Source organism: Cyprinodon variegatus, unplaced genomic scaffold (assembly GCF_000732505.1).
Source record: "Cyprinodon variegatus isolate N-32 unplaced genomic scaffold, C_variegatus-1.0 Scaffold77, whole genome shotgun sequence".
In the NCBI taxonomy this organism is placed as follows: Eukaryota; Metazoa; Chordata; class Actinopteri; order Cyprinodontiformes; family Cyprinodontidae; genus Cyprinodon; species Cyprinodon variegatus.
The window spans coordinates 574327-596687 of NW_015150530.1; the positions used below are offsets into that span (position 1 = coordinate 574327).

Here is a 22361-nt window from a genome sequence, read left to right on the forward strand (position 1 = left end):
TTACCATATGGATAACTACAGATTTAAGAACTTAAACCTGAAGATATTTTTCCATCAGCTTGGATTTCCCCTGCTATCATGCATTAAATATACATACAGTAAGCTCAGCAATTTTGATCAAGTCTTAGTCTAAAATGTATCTTCCCAGTTTGAGCAGCTTAAAGGATTTTTTTTTTTAAAGTCATATGTATTCTGTAAACATTTTATTTAGGTTTTTAATTTTTACTCTTTCAGATACCAGAATTCTCAGATAACATCTGACTACATAATTTCTAAACTTAAGTCTTTACCAAGTACTCTTTATATTTTTAATATTGAGTAATTTTTTTGGATGACTACAAGAATAAATAAATTTTAGGCAGTGCTACTTTAATTTGAGTACAATTTTTGGGCTCTAACCGCCTCACATGAATCTAAGGGATAATTCTGTAGGGAACTGAAGATATGGGTGATTACATAAGGCATTCCAAATTGCAAACGATCCATGAACAAGGATCAGAGATAAGACATGTTTAAGTTGCTGAAACAACCGAGAAAAGATTTAATAGTGATAGGTTAATGAGGCATCTTGAAGCGTTTGGACACATTGCCGAACTATTGATACTGTCTCAGAGAATACTGACACCTGCTGGACATTTAAAGACACTACAGGCAGTTTGACACTAAACTGAATTGATTTGATGACCTAGTACACTGATATAATTTAAGTTATTGTGGGTTATATTATATATCTATGTTTGAATTGAAAATATCTTTGATATTTTTAGATTCACTTAAATGTAAATATATATCATAATGTGGACATTTAGGGTAAAATGAATGAGGATACTTGTGGACAAGGTTTTGAAATCATGTTTTTGAAACAATAAGTACAGTAACAACAGTAAGTAACTAAGTGTAAATTTGAAATTAACTTTACTTAAGGCAAGTTGAGTGATAAGAGGAAAAGGATGACACGAGAAATATAAAATAAAGCAACAGCTGAAATGTTCCTATCCTTTTAGGCTGCTCTAAAATTCTTGGTAATATTAATGATAAACCCCAAAAAAGATGAGAAATTTTTTTTAACAGATGCATTATGTTAACAGAAACGTTTTAAAACACAGTTTAGTGAGTCAGTCAGTTAGAAACATCTGTCACATTTCTTGAAACGATCGATAGTGTTTTGCTCTATGGGCTCCACGCATGCAAAGAAACATCACTATTATTTAATGATTGGGAATGTCATTGATGTCGGCCATGGCACTTTTCCTTTTATTTAAATTTACATAAATCTGAGAAAAAATTCTTAGCATTTAATAGTTAAGATTAAAAAATTTAACCTTTCAAAAAAAGTATTTTTTTTACAGGACTAGATTCGTCTACATGAGGATTATCCAAGTGGGTTGATCTCATCCTGATCAAATTTGCACTATTTGCAGCTGAAAAACCCCATTGATGAGGGGTTCAGATGTTTCTGCTTCGCCTGATTAAATGCAAATATTTTTAAAGCTGTAATCGATGTCATAAAATTAGTTTCCAGCCATTCTGCTCCTTAATCTTTGACTGAAAATGCAGCATCTGCTTTATAGTAGGGGCTAAAACCTGGAAAAGGAGATTTTAATCACCGGAGACATTTTAACATGTTGATCGAAGTAAAAATTACTAATAGCTGCACTGCTTCCTGATAACAGCTGGAACAGATTTTTTTCCCCATCAGCTCCAGCTGAGCCTCGTCTGCGGTGTGAAACACCTGCCTGACTCAACCTGGCAGCTGCATGAGATTCAACAAGTTCAAGAGACACAGATGGTCGTCGCATTGCTGTTCTCTAACAGGTTTAATCCAGAATACAAATAATATTCACAACAAAGCAGCAAAAGAAATATTACATCAATCCAAATAATGTAAATTAATCATGTTAAACATTACACATGATTTTAACAGATAAGAAAAAACACAAATAACTCAAAGTCTCCACATGTATAATTGAATGAATCCTCTAAATGAACAGGTATGCTGATGAAGCTAGGGGCTCTTCTCCTCTTCCTCACCCGGCTGGTAGTGTCGGTACTCTGGCTTCAGCTCCCAGGTGCTTTTATGCGCTCCTTTGCGATTGCATGTACCGATTTCCCTCATGATTTCTTTCAGGTAGGTCTGCATGGGACAGAGGAAAACACTTAATGCTGCCGTCTTTAATGGAGCCACAGACCAATATATTAACCTCGTTATAAAAAGGACTTGACATTAATCCATCTTTGTCAGTTTTTGCTCATTAACAGATCAAAGAAATTTCTCTCCAATTAAATTAGAACAAATATTTTTGCTTCAGGTTTACTTTTCAAACCTGACTGATAAAGTAATCTTTATCCTTTGGATTGCATTCAATTGGCCTTCAATTAAATGCAATATCAAATGACAATAGGGTGACAAAAAGTTAGTTTGAAGGCGTTGGGTCTCTGCTGAATCATGGCCCATGACTTTATTTACAGGAGGAAAACATGGACTATGGTTAAAAAGCAACGGTCGTCTATCCAAAAGGTATTGAAAGGAACCAAGAAAATTTTTCTAAAACATTTCTTAAAAACATGTAGATGATCTACAAGGCTGTCTGGGAGAATATCGTGTGCTCTGATAAGGCAAACCAATTCTGAGAGTGAAACATAGTAGAGTTGATGTTCTGGTATATATCATTATATATTACATAGTAATAACATATTTAAAACAAACATTTCTAAAGCTTGTTATTAAATACAAAAAATATAGAACAAAAAAAACTAATTTGCTAAAGTAAAAGGACCACTCTCTAATGGTACCCCCTATTACTATTGATCGGGGGATACTATTGAATAGCATACTAATATTAATACTAGGGGCGGGGTAACTCAAGTGGACGGGTGGTAAGTCATCCGTCCTGCAGACAAGAAGCTTGGGTTCGTATCCCAGCTGGGGGGGAATGAGCTGCCAGTGTGGGTCCTTAGGCAAGACTAATTTGCTAAAGTAAAAGGATCACTCTCCAATGGTCCCCCCTATTACTATTGATGCTAATGCCTGGTTTGGGGGAGTGGTGGCATAGTGGTTAGGGCATTACGCTTGGAATCCTGAGGTTCTGAGTTCAAGCCCAACTCCCACAGACTGCCACTCTGGGTTCCTGAGCAAAAACACTTAACTACCACACTGTTCCCCAGGCAAACAATGGCAGCCCACTGCAGAGAGTTCATTCCGTTGCTCTGTACTTGTGACATTGTAATGACAATAAAACACTGGAAAAAAATTATACCTCAAACCTGTGTTTGGAAAATCAACAATAAATCCTGTCCATCAAGAGTGGAGTGCAGGGAAGAAGAAAGGAACGAGTCAGAGATAGGACGGGTTGAATGAAAAATCCAGCGCCACAATAACGTAATTTCCTTTTAAATGGCAGAAATCACTTCTAATGGTGAATTCATCAACAGGCTTCTGTATTTTTGGTAATTCCTCTGCCTCCTATATAAGTGCCGTTTTCATCACACCTGCAGCACATTATGTAGACTCCTACTTCCGCATTTATTCCCTGCTGTTGCTTTTTATTTATTTACTTTGATTCCTTATTTTAATTCCTTTAAAATGTTTCTTCTGGCCATGCAAATGATTGCGACCCCCCTATAGTACCAGTATACATATACAGGCGTGCAGCAGGATGATCTATAACAGCTCAGTCTTGACCTTAAATGTGTAATTTACACATTAAAACACACCAATGTGGCACAGTTAGAGTCAATTTACAGTGATGCAAAAAACACTCATTACCAGAATTCTTTTTTGCATAAACATTAAAACTAGTTTCATCTGAAATATCCAAATGTGAGAACAAAGGCAAAAAAGATGTAAGAAGCAAATATCTTAAAGCAGCAAAAATGTGCGAATTATTCATATAGCCACAGAGCATAATACAGAATAAAGAAAAGAAAATGTTTGAAAAAGATTGAGGAACTGGTCATCTGTCAAGTTTAAGCAAAAAATAAATAAAAGTTGTCCTCATATTCTCTAACCAATGTAGCAGTGATCCCTACTTATATGAAGGCTCTTTAAAATGAGGCTTTATGTCACGGTGAGATTTACCTTTAAAATGAAATTAGTGCTTTTTTAATTTTTTTCCAAAATGAAACCTGTTGAATCAAGATCTGGGTAACAGCACTCAGACACATTAGGCCTTAATAAATTAAACATGTCAGCAGCTCAAAGGGACATTTATAATGCTGGCTGTGTTAAATTATAATATTCAAGAGTTTTTGCTTTGATCTTTGCAGCCTGACTCTAAAATCAGACTAATGTTAATCTGATTCTTCAGCAAAACACATCCAAAGTGTTTAGTAAATAAAAAGAACTAAACATTACATTATTCATAATTCAAATTATGAATTTAAGCAGCTTACTATTGCCTCATTTTAATCCATCTCCTCCATTTCTGTGTGATATTTCAGACCATGTCTTAATGCAAGTGTCACTCAGGGCCAATTCACAGGTGATGAGTGACTGGAAGGGCTACCGATACTGACATATGAACTGGAGGGGTCAGAGTTCACCTAAACTTCATACACATATATTTTTTTTAATTTCTAATGTCCTTTTAAAATCTCCTTAAATGCTTAAAGACTTTTGACCTGTAACTGCTGGTTTTTACTTCTAAAAATCAGAAATAAAGATATAACAAATAAAGATATATACTGTACTGTATATACTTACCAGTCTAATAATAAAGTTGAGAAAAGAGAATCGGTTTTACATCTGGCTTCTTCTTTCGGCCTGCTCCAACGATCAAACTAATTTCCATGATTGACTCTTATTTTCCCTCGATCCCTTTCATGTTTTCTCTTTTTATCCTCCTCAGAAGGTTTAAACTTTTTCCTTTCCTCAGCCATGACCAATAGTCGAGCAGTTGGAAAAATCGTAGAGCAAAAGCCTTAGCTCCATGACTATATAAGAGCCTGTGTCCGTAAAACGATACATTCTTCCAGGTCCCATGACCTGGCCAACGACGGTGCGTCTTCTCCCAATTTACATAGGTGGTATTTCTAGAGGGGATAGTGTCGGGCACTGTATATTGGCATGAAGAATCATTTAAAATAACTCATATGCATCAAATATTTAGAGCACAAAGTCTGCATTGTGCCTTTAATATGATTAATATGATAAAATACTCTATTATTGATTAAAAAAGCTGAGCAACAGAATAAAATATAATTTAAAATGAAGCCCACTGTTTAGTTGTTCTGTTTCCAAAAGAAGCTGAGGGCGCCCCATGTGGCACTGTGTTGGTGACCCCTCTTTTTTAATATGTAAAAGCTCTCTAATATGCTGGATTTATCACAAAATATTAATTTCTGTGCTGTTTTACATTTCATAGAAACATATAAAAACATCTTTAAACTGTGGATGTTATACCCCAGAATGACCACAAGATGTCTCTGCCGAGCTAATAACCCTTCAGCCTCTCCACTCATGGTCAACAGTGATGTGCTTCAAAACTTCTCATAATGGACATTTTGGTTACTTTAGTTCAGTCAATTTGAGTGTTGGCCAAGTGCTTTGGGAGGGAAACGGTGGAGTGGAGTGTATCGGGGCGTTTGACTCCTACTCAGCTGATGGTTATGCAATCAGTGGCAATCAGAGGGAGAGGAGGACCTTGAGGTCTCATCTGCACCTACACGTTGCTGTTCACTGAGAGCTGGATCGAGTCCAGAGCGCTGTATCGATTTGTCCTGTGTGTGTCTACGTGTGCACACTCCGGTCCAAATTTCCGCCACAACACATTGTGTGATTAGGCACGGACGTCATGCTGTGGGCGACTGGTTCGGATTTAACAATGCAAGGTGGAAAGTGGGCAGGTGTGTGTGTCTTTTTTATGGTCTCTTCAGTGATAATGTGAAGTGTAGTTTGAATGCTTTTATATGCGTGCTGCTCACCACAGGCTGTTTGGTGATGTCCACCAGGTCCTTGAAGCTGTAATACTGATGCTTCTCAAAGGCAGAGAAGAGCATGTCCAGAACCACCTGTCGATCAGCCCTCACCATCTTCCCCTCGGACTTCTTCTTCTTCTCAAACTCCAGCTGAAAAACAAAAAAAAACAAAATTACCTTTTTTCTTTAAACATTAATGTACGACAACATGTAATCCATAAACTTCAGTAATCTTTCAATGAGGCTTTATGTGGCAGACACTAGTAATGACATAACTTCAATTATACTTAATTTTCAGATAATCTTCAATTACATCATTTCAATTACACACTAGTAGTGTGTAATTGAAAAGTGGAAGTAATTCAGAAAAGTGCAGCACATCTTCCAAATTTAGAAAACTTTGAAATCCTCTTTTTCATTTGCATTAGTTTTACTAAAACTTGTCTAAATCTGCAAAACATGAACAAAGCTCCAAAACATCAGACTTGATCCACCATTATAAAATTTGCTTTCGTTGCATAATTGTAAACTTTAGGACAGAAAAAGATAACATTTAAGAACATTTTCTGGAAATAAAAGTGTTAGAAAAATGTATAAAATAATGCTTTAATAATAACCAAGAAAAAACATTTAACTTTAAAACCATAATTGTTATTGCAATAAAACTTACAGTACTAGCATTTATTTTATTACCTGCATTAAAAAAAACAAAAAACAAAAAAACTGCTCAGTTATGTCATTTCTACCAAATTTTAGACCCACAGGCTGTAAACTGAGAGCCAGTCAGTTGGATCATCAATCAAAGAAGCTGCAAAAAGGTCCAGAAGCTGCATGGATCTGCAGCAGAGGTTAGAAAACCTGTTTCCAGGTCAACTAATGCATCTTATACAGAGAAAATCAGGCCGTATTAGTGAAAGGACGTCCTCTGTGGTCTCATTTAAAGGTTGACACTAAGGCTGAAACTAACGATTATTTTGCAAATCAATTCATCTGGGGATTATTTTTTCGGTTAATCGATTACTAATCGAATAGCCGAAGGTTCCTTAAAGAACATGTTTCATAATTTTAGACCAGGTGAAATTAAATCTTTTCCACTTCTGGATAGAGCATATTGACAGATGAAAATATTTCTGTTATCTTAAATTAAAATTTTTTAGACAATTTTGTTATAATTCCTGCTCTAAGTGGATAGCTCTGTCAGCTAAAGGCATGTTTTAGAGTCTCCATACTCCAGTTAATGATTAAGCGATTACTAAATTATTTGATTATTTCAATAATCAATTAATTACGATTAATCAGATTAATTATTTCAGCCCTAGTTGACACAAAACATGTGGCAAATATTAGAGAATATGCTCTGGCGAGTGTAAGTCAAAACCATTTGATCTACTGTTACATACAGTTCCAATGGTTTAACATGGTGCTGAAAGCATTATGCTGTGGGGTCAGAATAGGGAAAATCTAGATATATATGCAGACAATCTACATGCAATCGTAAAGAATTTGTGGTATTTTCTCCAAAAAATAAGTTTTTTCGTTAAAAACTTCATCAAATATTGGAAAAGCTGCTTCTACAAAAATGTATCGATTGAATTAGCAGAGTTGAAAACAAATTCAGTCCAAAGACAAATTCAAAGTGCTTTGAATTAATTAAATAATAAAATATAAGGAAAATAACAGCAGGTTAAATGCAAGTCAAGATAAAAGCAGGTAATAAAACAAATAAAACTAAACTAATAACACCTCAGCTGAACTTAAACAGTCAAAGGCAGCTTTAAAAAAAAATGGTTTTAACTTAGAATTAAAAGAACTCAGGCTTTCAGCACTTTTAGTCTTCTGGGAGTTTGTTCCAGATAAGTGGAGCAGAGGAACTAAATCTAAACACTTCACACTTCCTCTTATGCATTTCTTATCAAGGCACTATATGTGCAGGATAAACTTATCTCATCTGAAAGTGGTTTGCTGCATGTTCTGAATTACCTGAAGTAGGTTTTTTTCACTTTTTTCCCTCAACCTGAGGCAGATTAAAGTAGACTTAAGAGCATTTCTAAAAGCCACCGTCAGTGACGGCACTGAGAACACTTCACCCAAAAGGTCACGGCGTTCTGGTTTATGCAGCTCTAATGAATCACACCACAGAGCAAAACAAGGCAAAGCGTTCTATTTAAATATACTTAACATGCAGACAGTATGACACGCTCCCAGGGTCATTCTTTATGATCATAACCAGAGGGCTCTTCAGATGTTTTTTTAAAGAAATATTATACCTAGATGTCAGAGAAACAATAAACCATGCTGCATTTATTGACTTCAAACCTCCACACTGAGCAGAAGGTCACAAGTTGAAAAAAATAATTATAAATCTGTAACTTTGCTTTTTCATTCATTCATTACTTTACTATTAAGATTAATTCATTTACTATAAAGATTATGTGCAGCTTTTTTTAACCCTCTGTCAAACAGACTGTTAAAGTGTTTCCTAAACCGATACAGTGACCCATCACAGTAAAATATGAACATATTACAAAACAACTTAACCTAAAATGTATTTTCTACTTCTTGTCCTGCTTGATCTAGCGATAGAATAGTTTTATCTACATAGATTCAGAAAGATTTGCATTCTGACAAATAAAGCACCTTTTGTTTAATTCAGAGGTAAAATATGACCGCCATTTTATATAATTGATAGAAATATTATTTAATATGAAATACTTTACTATTTGCATAGGTGTTAAAATTGAACTAAAAGCTGATCTTAAAACAATATTCTCCTTGTTGCAGTTCTCAAACATCAATATATATTACATTAACTGTGCACATATAGTCAACAACCGTTGTCTTATTGTCATTTAATAAGAGGGAACAGGACATTGTAGCAGTTGTGAACATGTTGGTGTTGGCATCATCCTATGGTCTAAAGTGCCCAACATGCAGTCAGAACCATACCATAAATTTATTGGTGCATGGCCAAAAAAATTGAATGTGCTGCAAGTTAATTTTACATTTAACTATATTTGGTTGGAGGTTAGTCACTTGCCTCTTGAATAGTCATTGGCGTTTGGTGTGTATGCACTTTAAAGGTATAGAGGACTATATTTTCTGGGTGGATCATCTAAATAAGAGGTCCTCCTCTGTAAATCATTCCGGTGATGTTTACGTAAGGCCATCCTACCTGCTCGTCCACAGTTAGCTATGTTTTCTTCGCATGCTCACTTTCAGGTGTATATCTGTGGTGAGTCATTGAAGCTCACCTTACTCACCGCGGTTCTTTGAAAATGGCCGAGGGTTGTAAGAGAAAAAATGTCGACGAAGTGTATGAGAAGAAAAGGTGTATTCATTTACACAAATTTTTGAAATAGTGTCGTGTATGTCTGGTTATAAGACTCACAGCCAGGATGAAGAAAGTAAAGGAGACATAAGAGGCTGCTTTAAAAGTCAAAGTTTAAGTTACATTTACAGAACTGTCTAACACTCCTCAATGAGCAGTTGATCCACTTCAAAAATCCTCCACTGTATTTTAAAGCTTTCAAAAATCTTGTAAAAGTATATTTGTTGTATTTAAAGTGCCGATAAATCAAATGTATTATTGTTATATAGTATTATCATCAGAAAAGGAAAAAATACATGTGATTTTATATTTTGCACCTCATAATAATTTTAAAACTAGGAGTTTTTAATCTACGTAGATTGTTTCACCCAAATTGTCTAATTGTTCATGTCATGCATCCATACATTTTGTCAGGAGAGGGATAGCAGGGATGCAAGAGAAAAGGGAGGAAACAAACATAGAAGAACTGTGAGAAAACGCATTGAACTTATATATAACACACTTCTGTCCCCCCACACTTCTGAAATCTCTTCTGAAAATGGCATCCATGGCATCATATCGCCACCACACACTTCAGTACTGAACCAAACGGGTGACACAAACACACATTCAGCTGGTGCTATGGCTTACATTGAAGTCGTGGTTGGCCACAGGCTTAAAGATGGTAGTGACAGCTCTATCCAGCTGCTGCGCCAAACGTTGAGGTTTGGCGGACTCAATCTGCAGCCTGACAAACAGACAGAAAAAAAGAGAGAAAGGAGCAAAATGAGAAAGGCTGTGTCTCTGTGGATTAACTGATGTCAGGACTGACAGATGTGCCTGGTGGCAGGAAGGGAAACTGTCAGCATCTTCAGGTTCAACTCATCAAATGTATCTTGGCAGCTTCTTGCCTTAGAGATCTACTGGTTTCTATGATTCTGGTAACATTTTCACCCATTGGGCTTTATGTAATCCCTGTAGGGAGATTTCCAGTGAAATGGCTGCAGGTTGTTTATCTACACACTATTTGACAGGGCAAGAAAAAAAACAAAAAACTGTGATATTTGTATTTGTTCGTAAATATAAAACACTAAAGAGAAACAAAAAAAAAGTGTAAAATACATAAATATGTCAACAGCATAGTTGTCAGAGCCGATGACCAAACATCTGCAGGACGCCTTCTCCACGCTTCCATCCCTGAAGTCTTTCCCTTTAAATTGCAGCGCTCCTCACTGATCTGAAGGCTGACACTCTGATACCAACCACCCGTTTGCCTCGGGTCGTACTGTAGCCGTGCATCTGCCACAGAGATGCTGTTGCTATAGCAATGCCATCCACTAACTGTGGCTGGAAAAACATATTTCAGTTAAAAGGACACAGAGCAGTTCAGAAAATACCCAGAGTGGATTGTAGAGTTGTGTTGTACACAAACTAACATAATTAATCCTTTTAACACATAGGTTCATGTCTTGTTTTGGTGACACTTGAGCATCAAAAGAAGCAGCTTTGGCTCCAGGACAGACCTGCTTTCTCACTGTGATTAATTTATGTTTGAAGATAAGCCACATGTCAGTTTGTAGAACTTTTTTCGCAAGAGTTATGGAAGTTTATTATATTCTTAGAAAAACACATCTTGTGATTTCATGCAACTCTGCACTGATATTATTTCTCTTATTGTACATCCAAACCATCTTCGTTGGTTCTTGGATTTAGGTCTTTGAACAGTTTTAGATTTTATTCTTTATATATATTTCCGATATTTAATTTTTATGATTTCACCAATCAATACATTTTTTTGATTGATTCTTTTTTTTCCATAGAGCAAAAAATTTAGTTTAGAACAAAATATTATTGAAAAACATTGATCGTTGCTCATTCCATGAAACCGCTGAACTGCTCATTCTTTTAATGCAGAAATCGAATTTCATTTTAATCAAAAACTGTAAAATATTGCCCCCCTATCAACACATTTCTTTTCATGGCTGCATTTTTTTGCACAGTGCATCTCTAAAGTGACCCCATTCAAATTTAATGACATAAAAAAGTAAACACTGATCTTATATCCTTTACATTCAAGTTTTCATTCTTTAATTTGAGGGAAACAAATCCAAAGTAAAAGCTGCAATATCCAGGTTGCATAATGAAGGTACTGGTTCAGCATCAAATCTTTAATTTATACCTCTTGACCATCTGTTTGTAACATTTTCCTGAAACTGTTTCCTTTCTATGCATTGGCTGAAGTTTGCAGAGGTCCTACAAGCCTCTGGGCTTCACTCACCTTTTCACCTTCATGTAGCTGTCAGATACGACCGGTCGACATTCAGCTCTGTGCACCACCATCCCCTCCAGACTGATTTCATCTACAACAGAAACTGTGACTCAGCTGCTTCATCATGATTCAGACACACAGATTGATTTTGTTTAAGAAAAAAAAACACACTTCTTTTTTGGCTTACAAGAACGATAAGAAAAGAAGAAATACCAAAATTCTAAAAGATTTCTATGAAAAAAGAGGTTTTAAATAGCATTTAATGCATGTATGGTGTCCCCTCTTACTACTACTCTCTCCAGTAGTTGAGCATCAACATTTTCTACAACATCCTTCTAATAGTATTAGTCTGCTTGGCTTCAAAACATCTAAGCATGCTCTGATCAAAGATAATGTAGAGATACTTTCTTATTATTTTTTTCAACCTTGTGTTTTTTCTGCTTAATTCAAACATTATGTTATAGTGAAAAATTATCTGAGATTTCATAGAGTATCTAATTGAATCTAATCCAATCTAATGTAACTATGATGAAATGTAAAACCTGCTAAATATGTTTGGCATCAGGCTTTTTTACTTTTCGCTTTCATTTCATCAGGTTTTAACTATAAAGGCCCTTTTACTAGCCTCATCCATGAATCAGTTACGCTACCTATATATATATATATACATATATATATATATATATATATTTCTGAATATCTATCTATATATCTGTAAATATCTATATATAGATATATCTATATATAGACATGTATATATTTAAACAGATTGAAATCTGTTTAAATATCAAATTTGAAATGACTTTATTTATCTAACAGGGATTTCTTCAATGTGCTGTAGATGGAGTTTGCATTACTCAGGAAGGACCTCCTGCAGTGGCAGAATTGGAGAAGCCTCTGATTAAAGACACTCTTGCTTAGGGTTGAAGGATGTTTTTTTATATGATAAAAAGCAAACAAAATATATGAAAAAGCTTCCATCTAAACGAGAATTCACTAGCAAGGACAGTAAAGAAAAAAAAAAGACAGCATTAGGATTTAAATCGCCACCGGATTATAGTTTGTTGGTAACAGCAGGCAGACCTTGAAATTTGATCATATTATCTTTACAAAGGATTTTTTTCAAACTGCTGCCTATATGTGGTCCTTTGTCTGCTGATAATTTAAATGTCATTTCAATATTTCATGATCAAAAACATTAAACAAACCCCAGAAAAACAACATTAAAAGCTCAATTTGAGGTATAGTATTGGAACTAATTTTATGGAACGTGATCTGAGGGCTGCATGACTCTAAATCTGAAAGATGTATTGTTAAAAAACTGTCTTGCAACAATAAAAAAATGCAGCATGCTTTATATTGTTTGGCACAGTAGTACCACAAACCATGGTTAGCTTGCTCCTCTGTGAATCAAGCTGTTTAATGTTTGACAGGAAATAATAGGTCTGAATGACATGACAAAACCTATCCATCAAGTTACTGTTTAGGTAAAGTGGACAAACAATAAATAAAATATGGAATATGTCTGGATACAGAGGAGTTTATAGCCATTTGCCAGCAAAACAGGTCGACATCCTGATCCCTCTGACACTGTGTTACAGCTGGTACGAGGTGTTGGTACGGATATGTTGAACCAGAAGTTTGTCCAAACCGTCTGCTGTGCAGAACACGGTTATATAAATCAGTTTGTCCCTGCAGTGAATTTGCTGAAACATCCTCTTCAGCAAAGATTGCAAATGGTCTCAAATGTTTCAACTAATGAAACATCTGTATCTCTAGAATGATGGAGCTCAAATAGGATGAAGAGCTCTTGTCATTGATTGGTTTCCTTTCGCTGGGCATTGATTATGTCTTTCCTTGTCTTCTATGTGCCACCATTCCCTGCTTCTTACAAGTTTATTCTAATTTATTTTAGGAGACCTTTTGTTTAGAAATTACTGTATGGACCCTTTTGCTCAGGTTTTAATAATTTTAAAGCCTGAAAATGAACAGATCCTCTCCATTAGTCTAAACATTTCTTTTTAGCAAAACTTTTGGTCCCCCTTAGATGTTTCTTTTTTCTCTTTTAAAACAGCTTTTATTATTTTATTTTATTTTATTTCTTTTATCTCTATGTATTTCTTTTTAAATGCTTTTTTGTAGCACTTTGAGGCCTTTTTGGTGGAAAGTGCATTATAAATCAAATGAATTATTATTTTTATTTATTATTATCTAATAACCTTTAACTCGGAGAGGGTGTACAGCAATGACTATAATATGAATAGATTACCCATAAATAACCTCCAAAGGAAATTTTAAAATTCAAACGGAGGATGGCTCAAACCAAAGACATTCCTTTAATTGAGTCATATTGGGGTCAAATTTTTTGCTTAGCAAGAGATTGAGTGAGTACACATGTTTGCACCATCAGGAACCAGTCGGTTCCTACTCTACATTTGGCGTTTGTGGCATCTCTATATTCTATATGCAGATCGATCCCATAATAAGATACCTGGCAAATGGCAAATACATATTTTTGCTAATATCCAAGTTTTGGTAAACCTCAACGGCATGAGATTCATGTGAGACATATGCTCCTCTCTACCAACAAACCCTTTATAGGAGCGATTCCAGCCACATTTTTAAGCATCTGATTAAAACAATTCATGTTTAAAGGCCCGTCATGTGTTTTTGTGTTGTGCTGCTTCAGAATCTTGCAACATGTGATGAATATCCTGGTGAGATTCTGTTTTGAATAATGCAGTAATGCTGGTAACACCTCCTATGAGGCTTTTTCTAAATGAAGACGCAGACTGTAAAAGTAAAAAAAATCAGCAATGATCTGTGAGGCATTTATTCCTAATCTTTAAACCTTTTCACCATACTAGAAGATTAGTGATTTCTGGATAAAGCTTCTCCCAAAATAAATAATTGACATACCAATAACTGGTCTGGAAACATCTCCAAATTTAGGTGATTCATCCTGGGTGCTCATGCATAAAGCTCTAATAAGATAAAGCCATTTTTCACTTTTAAAATCAACATTACCAATTCTGAAGTTGAATAACCTGTTTGACACCTTACCATTTATCCACTACAAAAGGATGAAGTCATTGTTTTTTCCCAGCTTGGACCATTAATGGTTCAAAACAGCCTGCTATAAAACCATCAAAAAACCCACATCCTGACATTTTCTGTCACTTCTGAATCACCTTGAAAAATTAAACATTTTCCACTCTGTGCTTCGGCCGATTATTCAACCGTTCAGCCCACAAACCTTATCCCAAACCCTCTGGTGTCTCTTCTGCTTCTCTCTGATATTCAGCTTTTCATTTTTTTTTTCATTTTCTTTTTCAATAAACTAGCCAGGAAACAGTGGAGTCCAGTTGGTGAGCGTCGGCGTTACTTTGGCAACAGTGTAGCCCATTGTGCATTGTTGGGGGATTTGGCACCCTATTTTATCCTTTATGTGGATAAATAAAGGGCACAGATTCCACATTCAGCATCTAATAAAATCAGAAGAAAAAGTGGTGAAAGGGGTGAAGGGGCATAAAGCGAGAGCGATCCTACAGACGGCGATAAGACAACAAAAAAGCTGACCGACTCAAATAACACCATGAAGGAGAGACACTGGGTGCTGAATTCATTTTAACAGTCTGAGAAACACTTCAGTTGTGAATTCCTCAAAAATTAAAGTCCATTTTGTCTTTGACCATACTTATATTTTCCTCCATTCTGATGTTTTTTTATGTGGGAGAACAGAGCGAAATCCAGTGAAAAGAAATCTCAGCATCTCTCGTCACCCCGGGCGACGTCAGCATCTGACGACGGAGCCACAGCAGGATCACCTGTCATTCGGCTTCCGCTCCTCCGTAGCATCTTTTGTTGCCTGGATGATGTGCTGTATTGTCCACATAATAACAAGGCTGAGTATCGCAGCTGCTGAGGCACTTATTGCTTTACAGATGTCCGCCCACATGTCAAAACAATGTAAAAAAATATTTGTGGCAGCCCGCTGGCCCTGAGAAGCATCAGCACATACACTGCTGACCTGATTCCTTCTGTATACAACTACTAAATTTATCCACTTCACTGCTCGAGAAACACTTCCATTAAGAAAAAGGTTTGGTCTTTACTTTAAAAACAATCATTGTTGCTAATATTATATATAAGAAAAATCTAAATATATGAAAACTATTGAGTAACTTTTTAAAGGTATGCTTCTAGAGGTTCGCTATCACTGATGATTGACCCTAAGAAAATTCATACATTTTTTCCAATTAATAAATGCACCATATTTAAATGCTACCAGTTCTAAATAACAAAAAATTATGTACTTATGCAGATGCTAATATGGAGTAAAGTAGACACAAAGCTCCCACATACTGTGTGTATTGCAGAGTCTGCGTACTCCCATCACGGATGTTTTAGACTTCATAGTCGAGTGTACCATTTTCATAGATTTCTTGTGTTAGTATCTATGTTTTGCATGCTTTCTGACAGTTGCACTAAAATAAATGAATAGCAGCAGGTTTGATAAACTACTGGAGTCCCCAGTGCTGTTTCTTCTCCACTATGAACCCCCTGCACACCCGTCAGTACGACGCAGAGAGAGGATGTGACGCTGCGCAGCTTCGCTACAGCCTGCTTGGAACACACTGTTGCCAACTCTTCAGTGAGGATATTTGCTATTGGCTGGCCTAAAAGTCGGCAGATTTCATCACCACCTAATTTGCATATTTGGTAAGGCTTTGATTAGGCCGTTTGAGAGGAATGTCAATATTGGTAAGACAAAAATTTATTTAAAAAAACTTCCATTATGTTTAAAACTATAAACGAACTCCGTAAATTACTGTAACAACTCAAAAATATTTCCTTACACTAAAACTACATTAATCAATGTTCAAATTTGATCATTTTAACTTAAAGACCGTTGGCAGATGCTAACATGGTAGATGACGCTGAGAATAAAGTAAATATAAAAGATCAATTAGTATGCAAGTTTCAAAGAAAAATGAATGGGGGAACCAGCGGAAACTGCAGGTTTGACTAATTTGCACTGCAAAAACATTGGAACTGCTCTTCTCTCCCTCACAGCAGGCAGGGTTTTCTGCTGAGGCTTACTGCCTGTCAATGCTTTGAAGAAGTAGAGAGCTCACAGCAGCACTCGCTGCTCGTTGAAGACATTAACTGAGCGATCTGTGCTTTCAAATTGTCACCATATTTTCAAAATAGCACTGAAAAAAGTTGCCAGATTTAGTTACTGTTTGCTTTTTTTAGAGAAAGTCAACAAAGCTGCTATAAAACAAGGTAGCTTGGTGTAAATAATGAGATGTGTTTTTGGTTTATTTAGGCTGTGAGACTGAGAAGACTTTAAGCAGATAACAGGAAGGCTGAATAAGCTAGAAAGACTTACATCTTATGATCTTTTTGCATTTTCAGTTTTATTTTTATTTTTATAATGAACAGGCAAGATCACGAGATGTTGACAGTCCATTGAGGATCTCAGAATCTAACTATGAAAATTGCAAACAACTTTTAAAAGAAATTTTTTCCATATTATTTAATATATATATATAATAGTACAACTTAGGGAATCATCATGTTTCAAGCATTGAACATGTCTATATTTTGATGATGGCTGCAGTTTAATATAGTGTGCGGCTGGATGTGATTGCAATAAAAAAGCTTTAGTCAAATTATATTTACTATAATGGCATTACACACTGTGAAAAAGACTTTAATTTGACAGATATGAGATTAAAAATGTAGAAAAACATATTTATAAGTATGTAAGGAGAGATGTTGTAGATGGGATATAAATGGTCAATATAAAACAGCATCTATATCTGAGGGCTTCACCTTTGGAGGAGAAAGAAAAGGATCCTTACCAGCTGATGTAATTTAGCAGCAAATATTGTCATCCAAGATGTGTGGCAGACTTGACAACTCATCAGTAAGTCGTATAAAATCCTTCCGTCTAAAAATGTAACATGTTTTTTTTCTGCACATTAAGCAAAATATAAATTTAAAACGTAATGATGTGTGTGCTTGTGACAACGTGTGTGTTTGTGCAAGCATATGTTGTATGTGCACAGTATTGGAATTTTGGCCAACATGCAATATTTTACAACTAAATTGGCCAATAACCTATAATAGAAATAAAGTGATACATGTTTTTTTTTTTTAGGCCAATGCCAATTATTTTCAGTCTTTTAGATGCATCTCTTCTCTAACACACCTGAATCTAAAGGCCCAGTCCCCTCATTTAGGTAAAAAATCCTCTCATTTGAATCAGGTGCATTAAAAATGGATTACATTAAAAAGTTGCAGGACAGTAGCTCTTGAGGACTTAAGCACCCCTCTGCTTTTTAACCTTGACTTATAATAACTCAGGCTTTGAGCACTTTTACATTCTTCAGGCCGTTTTTACATGTATTTGTTTGACTGAAATGCAAATTCAGTCACACTCACATATCAAAATGGCCTGTCATATTTTGTTGTAACCATGATAAAATTACAGGGAAAATGAATTAATTGCTCAAATTGTAGTGGATCAATATATTCTATTTAGGTACAAGCATCTGGAAGAATAAGAAGATGAGGTCCTGTGCATCATCTCATGGGGTTCCTCCTCATTTACACAGTAAATACTAAGTGGCTGTTTGCCGCTGCGTCAGATGTTATAATCCCAATAAATGGGCGTCATTATCATTTATCAGTCGCATAGAATGGCTTCAGATTGTGCCTCCTACCTCCCAGTAGAATCAGTATGTTAGCATAATTGAATGAATCCTAATCCTAAAGTAATTCCATTTTCCCCTGTGGGATTAATTAATCTATTTATGTGTAATCTGAAAACTATTTCAGTAGTTTTTCATGTATTGCAAAAAAATAAAATAAGATCCACATATCACTTATATTAAACACAGCAAAAAACATTCCAGTTATTGATCCTGCTGGCATATAATTTGTTTTTAATCTATTTTTCACTCAGATTTTGCTCAGTATGATTTTGCTCAGTATTTACAAGAACAACACTGCTTGACCAGAGGTACAATACTGTGCAATGTAAGTAGGAGGTTACAATGTAGGTCATGGGCTCAGCTAGTTAGCACCTCCCAGAAAAAAATAAAAAAAATGCAATAATACAAAAAAATATGTTTTTGTAAGAGGGTTAAGTCTAGAATAGCAAAAGGGTATGAACAACGATGTTGGCTGAAGAGGAGCTAAAGATAAATGCATTCAGATGTCGTTGTTAAGCTGATGGATGTATGAGTAAAACGTCCTAATTTATACTTATACTAAAGATAGCGACACCATTTTAGTGTCTACCATCTAAGTAAAAACAACATAAAAAGATTGATTGAAATAGAGCTAAGTGGTGGGGGTGGGAGGCTCCTGTACCAAAGACAAAATAAATTTATGATAAATAACTATATGCACAGAAACAAACTCCCAAATTCCCTTGAACTAACTTATTTATTTACATATTTTCACAGTTTTAGTTTAATGATGAGTTAAAAATTACATTGTTGCACTTTAAGCGTCTATCATACTGAGATAAAATAAAAAATGTCTACTCAATCTGGGGTTTTTAGAGCCACAGATATCTCTTTGTTTCACTTGATATATGAAACGATGGACTTTTGCCCTGTTTTGTTTCCTGCCTTTGTCAGTGCCCCCATAAAAAACACAAAAACACTGGGCCCACCCTGGACCCCCTGGTAAATATGGTCTAGAACCACCACTGGAAGGGTTTATGGGTTTAATTTGGGTTCATTCCATTGAAAAGGTGTAAGCTTATGACTTTTATTTTAAATATTTCTCAACTTGATGCCGTATTGAACACCCCCACAGACAGAAACTAAAGAAAAACACTTTTAATTTGTTTTTAACAAACTCTTTTAGGTAACCAACCGACTCCCTGTTCATGCTCTCAGCTATTGACACAGGATACTTGATAGAAGGACAAATTAGTCTACATTAACTGAAGGTATTAAGTGCTAATACCATATAAAACAGGTGCAATGGCCTTAGTCACCATAGTAACCACCTGACATCATGTGTACCACAACGTTTCATCGACCGCCTGCGACTCTTTTAAAGGCAGCAAACACTTCGTAGTACATGTCACTGATCTCACTAATGTTCATCTTTGCCTTTTCCGACGAATGGATGCAATTATGTGCAATTATTGGCTGGCAAGTGCCAGAGCCCAAAAAACGAAGAAAAAAAAATACAACCCCCACAGAAGCAACATGTATGTAGAGATGCAATGAATGTCTTAACCCTTCGTTCTAGCAGTCAGCACAAAGGGTCAAGGAGAAGAGACCCTCTTCCTCCGTTTCCAGTCAAGCTGGTTCCTTTTCAAAGCTTGGATGGAGATGGTATCTGGGAGTTTTTTTTTTTTTTTTTATATTTCTAAACACACAAATAAAGAAAAGAGAGAAAAGACGGAGAACAGCCAAGAGCAGCTCAAGGCTGCTGTGTGTGGGAGGAACACTTGAGAGAAACAGTTGACTGGCTTCAAATTGAAACTCTTAAATACTACATCAATGTTTTGGTCAACACCTTCAGCAGACATTCAATATCCTAATTCTCCTACACACTCATCACTCAGGACTTCTTGAGGCTCTTCTGCTGGTTTTGCAGGTGTGCCGTCGGTGAGATCAAACACAATGACCCCCATCAAAAAGCACCAACATGAATTATTCATCGTTTACAGCGTTTTCTTAGATTTGTTGTAGTATTCACATTTTTCTACTCACTATTGGACATGAACATGGACCGTATTGAACTACATTTACAGGTACATCCTAAAGAATACTGTAAAAAAGCTCAATAGTTATTGCCAGTCATTTCAGTCTGTTTTACAGATTTAATACATTTACTTTAACATCTACTTTATCTTGTGTGACTTTGATCATTATGGCTTACAAATAAAAATATTTTTTTCAATTCAATTAGAATAAAAAAAATCATGCTGTCACACTCAATTAGCTAAAAAAAAACAGCAAATTTTCTGAGTCACTAAATAGTAGAACACCTATGTTTCTTGATAACCATATTCTTTTCTCTCTCCAACATGTTAAAAGAAGAGACTTCAGTTTGTTTGCTGAAAAAAACCCAGAAAATAAAGAAAAATTAAACTTGACCTAAGAAATATGTGGCTGAAAATGAAACAAGGAAGGAAGAGAAAATCATATCAATGACATTTTCTGTCCAAAGAAAGAGATTTTACCAAACACCCCATCAAAGAACTGAGCTGGTGTAATAGGCGACTGAACTCACCACTAAAGTATCTAATCTATCAGTACAGTTATCCAGGTGTCTTTTTGAGTAACCTTTTAGAAACAATGGCCAGTTAAACTCCAATTACTGTGGATCCATATCAAATGATCGAAATCTATTATTTTTTAATCATGTTCTTACTCTGATGCTTTATATTGAAGAGAATCTGCCAGGGAAGCGTCATCAGACAGTAGATGTTAAAAGAAGCCTTACTCCCCACGTAATCTACCAACACTAAAGATATAGTGGAGGATGTTCTTTTTCTTTGAAAATGGCTGAGGCTCCTAAGAGAAAAAGTGTTTTCAAAATGTATGAGAAGAAGATAAATCCTCAGAAGAGAGAAACAAGACCAAAGTGTTTTTGGGAGATTCAAATTCAAGGCACAGGTGGGGCTTCCCACTGATGCCTTGGTTGCAAAGTTTCTACCCAACAGGTAAAGTTTGGAATACTATTTGGAGAAATCCTTTTTACTTCACTGCTAGTAAAAGTTATCTACCTATATATTATAATTTTCCAGGGAAAATACGTTTATTTATTTTGTAATTTGCACAATTAGTAGTTATATGGTAACCTGGGATCCTTATTTACCCCGCCAACATTTTTAAATTTTCACTGCAGCACAAACAGATATTAGCATGTCATGATTTTTTAAATCTAACAGTAGTCTTACTTGCGTAGAAATTCTTTATATATAAATATGGGTGAGATGAGATCCATGTGAGCGACCGTCTTCTCATAGTGAACCTGCACCTCCTTAAGGAGAAATGGGCTCGTGCATCCTCTGGCACGCGTTTAATAGACGTTGCCTCTCAGGAGCGGTTACAGGGTTGTGCATGTGCCTTTTTTTTTAAAGTGGAGAGGGCGGGTCTTTCGTGAAAATCTTCCACAATACCTTTAACTTTTCAACTGAGCAGGAGATCGATGTAATGGGAGCCCCTGCTATTCAGCGTTGCATATCATTGCAAATGTGATTGCACACACAGGATGTGATAACTTCCGAAGGAAAGGTAAGCAAAATAAAAATGGCTGATGCAAAGCGCCCGATAATATGGCTCCGAAATGTGATGCAGATATCCTTTGTTTTAATATGGGTGTTGGTGTTAAGATGAGTGTGCAAAGAGCAGTCCTCGCTCCATGTCACAAATCCATCTAACATCAGTACCTTTTTCTTCCAATCTATACACTTTGCCATCTTACAAAAACAAAAACACGCATTGAGACTTACAGTCTTTAACTTTAAGATATTTGGTTATAATTGTGCAAAGTGTGACACAACAAGAGCCACACAGGTTCCACATGAAACTGGATCATAGATGTGAATTTAATGTCCATTTAAGTGCTTCATGCCAGTTAACTCACTTGCAAAGAGCAGAACCATCAAGTGCATTTAATGGTGTGCGGTTTGATATCTTTTTAAACATACTTCAACATTTTTCCACATGGTTACATAATTTTAGGCACATACCGACTTTCTGCCTGTCCATTAAGTCATGTTTTGAATCACAGAGCCTCAACATTAAAAATAGGACCTACCGGTGCAGACACACGCCAGTTAAACCCTATTAGGTAAAAGATCAACTGATTTGTGCTGTAAGT

At 35.8% G+C, this 22361-nt stretch overlaps 1 protein-coding gene across 1 annotated transcript in view; it reads right to left on the minus strand.

The window, feature by feature from the left end:
- Positions 1–1966: 1966 nt before the first annotated feature.
- LOC107083529 (general transcription factor IIF subunit 2-like) overlaps positions 1967–22361 on the minus strand; it is a 78935-nt gene continuing 58540 nt past the window's right edge. The window contains exons 3-6 of the mRNA XM_015372840.1: positions 11502–11583; positions 9875–9971; positions 5923–6066; positions 1967–2134 (exon numbers count right to left, since the gene is read on the minus strand). Coding sequence (XP_015228326.1) covers positions 2006–2134; positions 5923–6066; positions 9875–9971; positions 11502–11583 — 452 coding nt within the window. The 3' untranslated portion in view covers positions 1967–2005. The remainder of the gene's footprint in view (positions 2135–5922; positions 6067–9874; positions 9972–11501; positions 11584–22361) is intronic.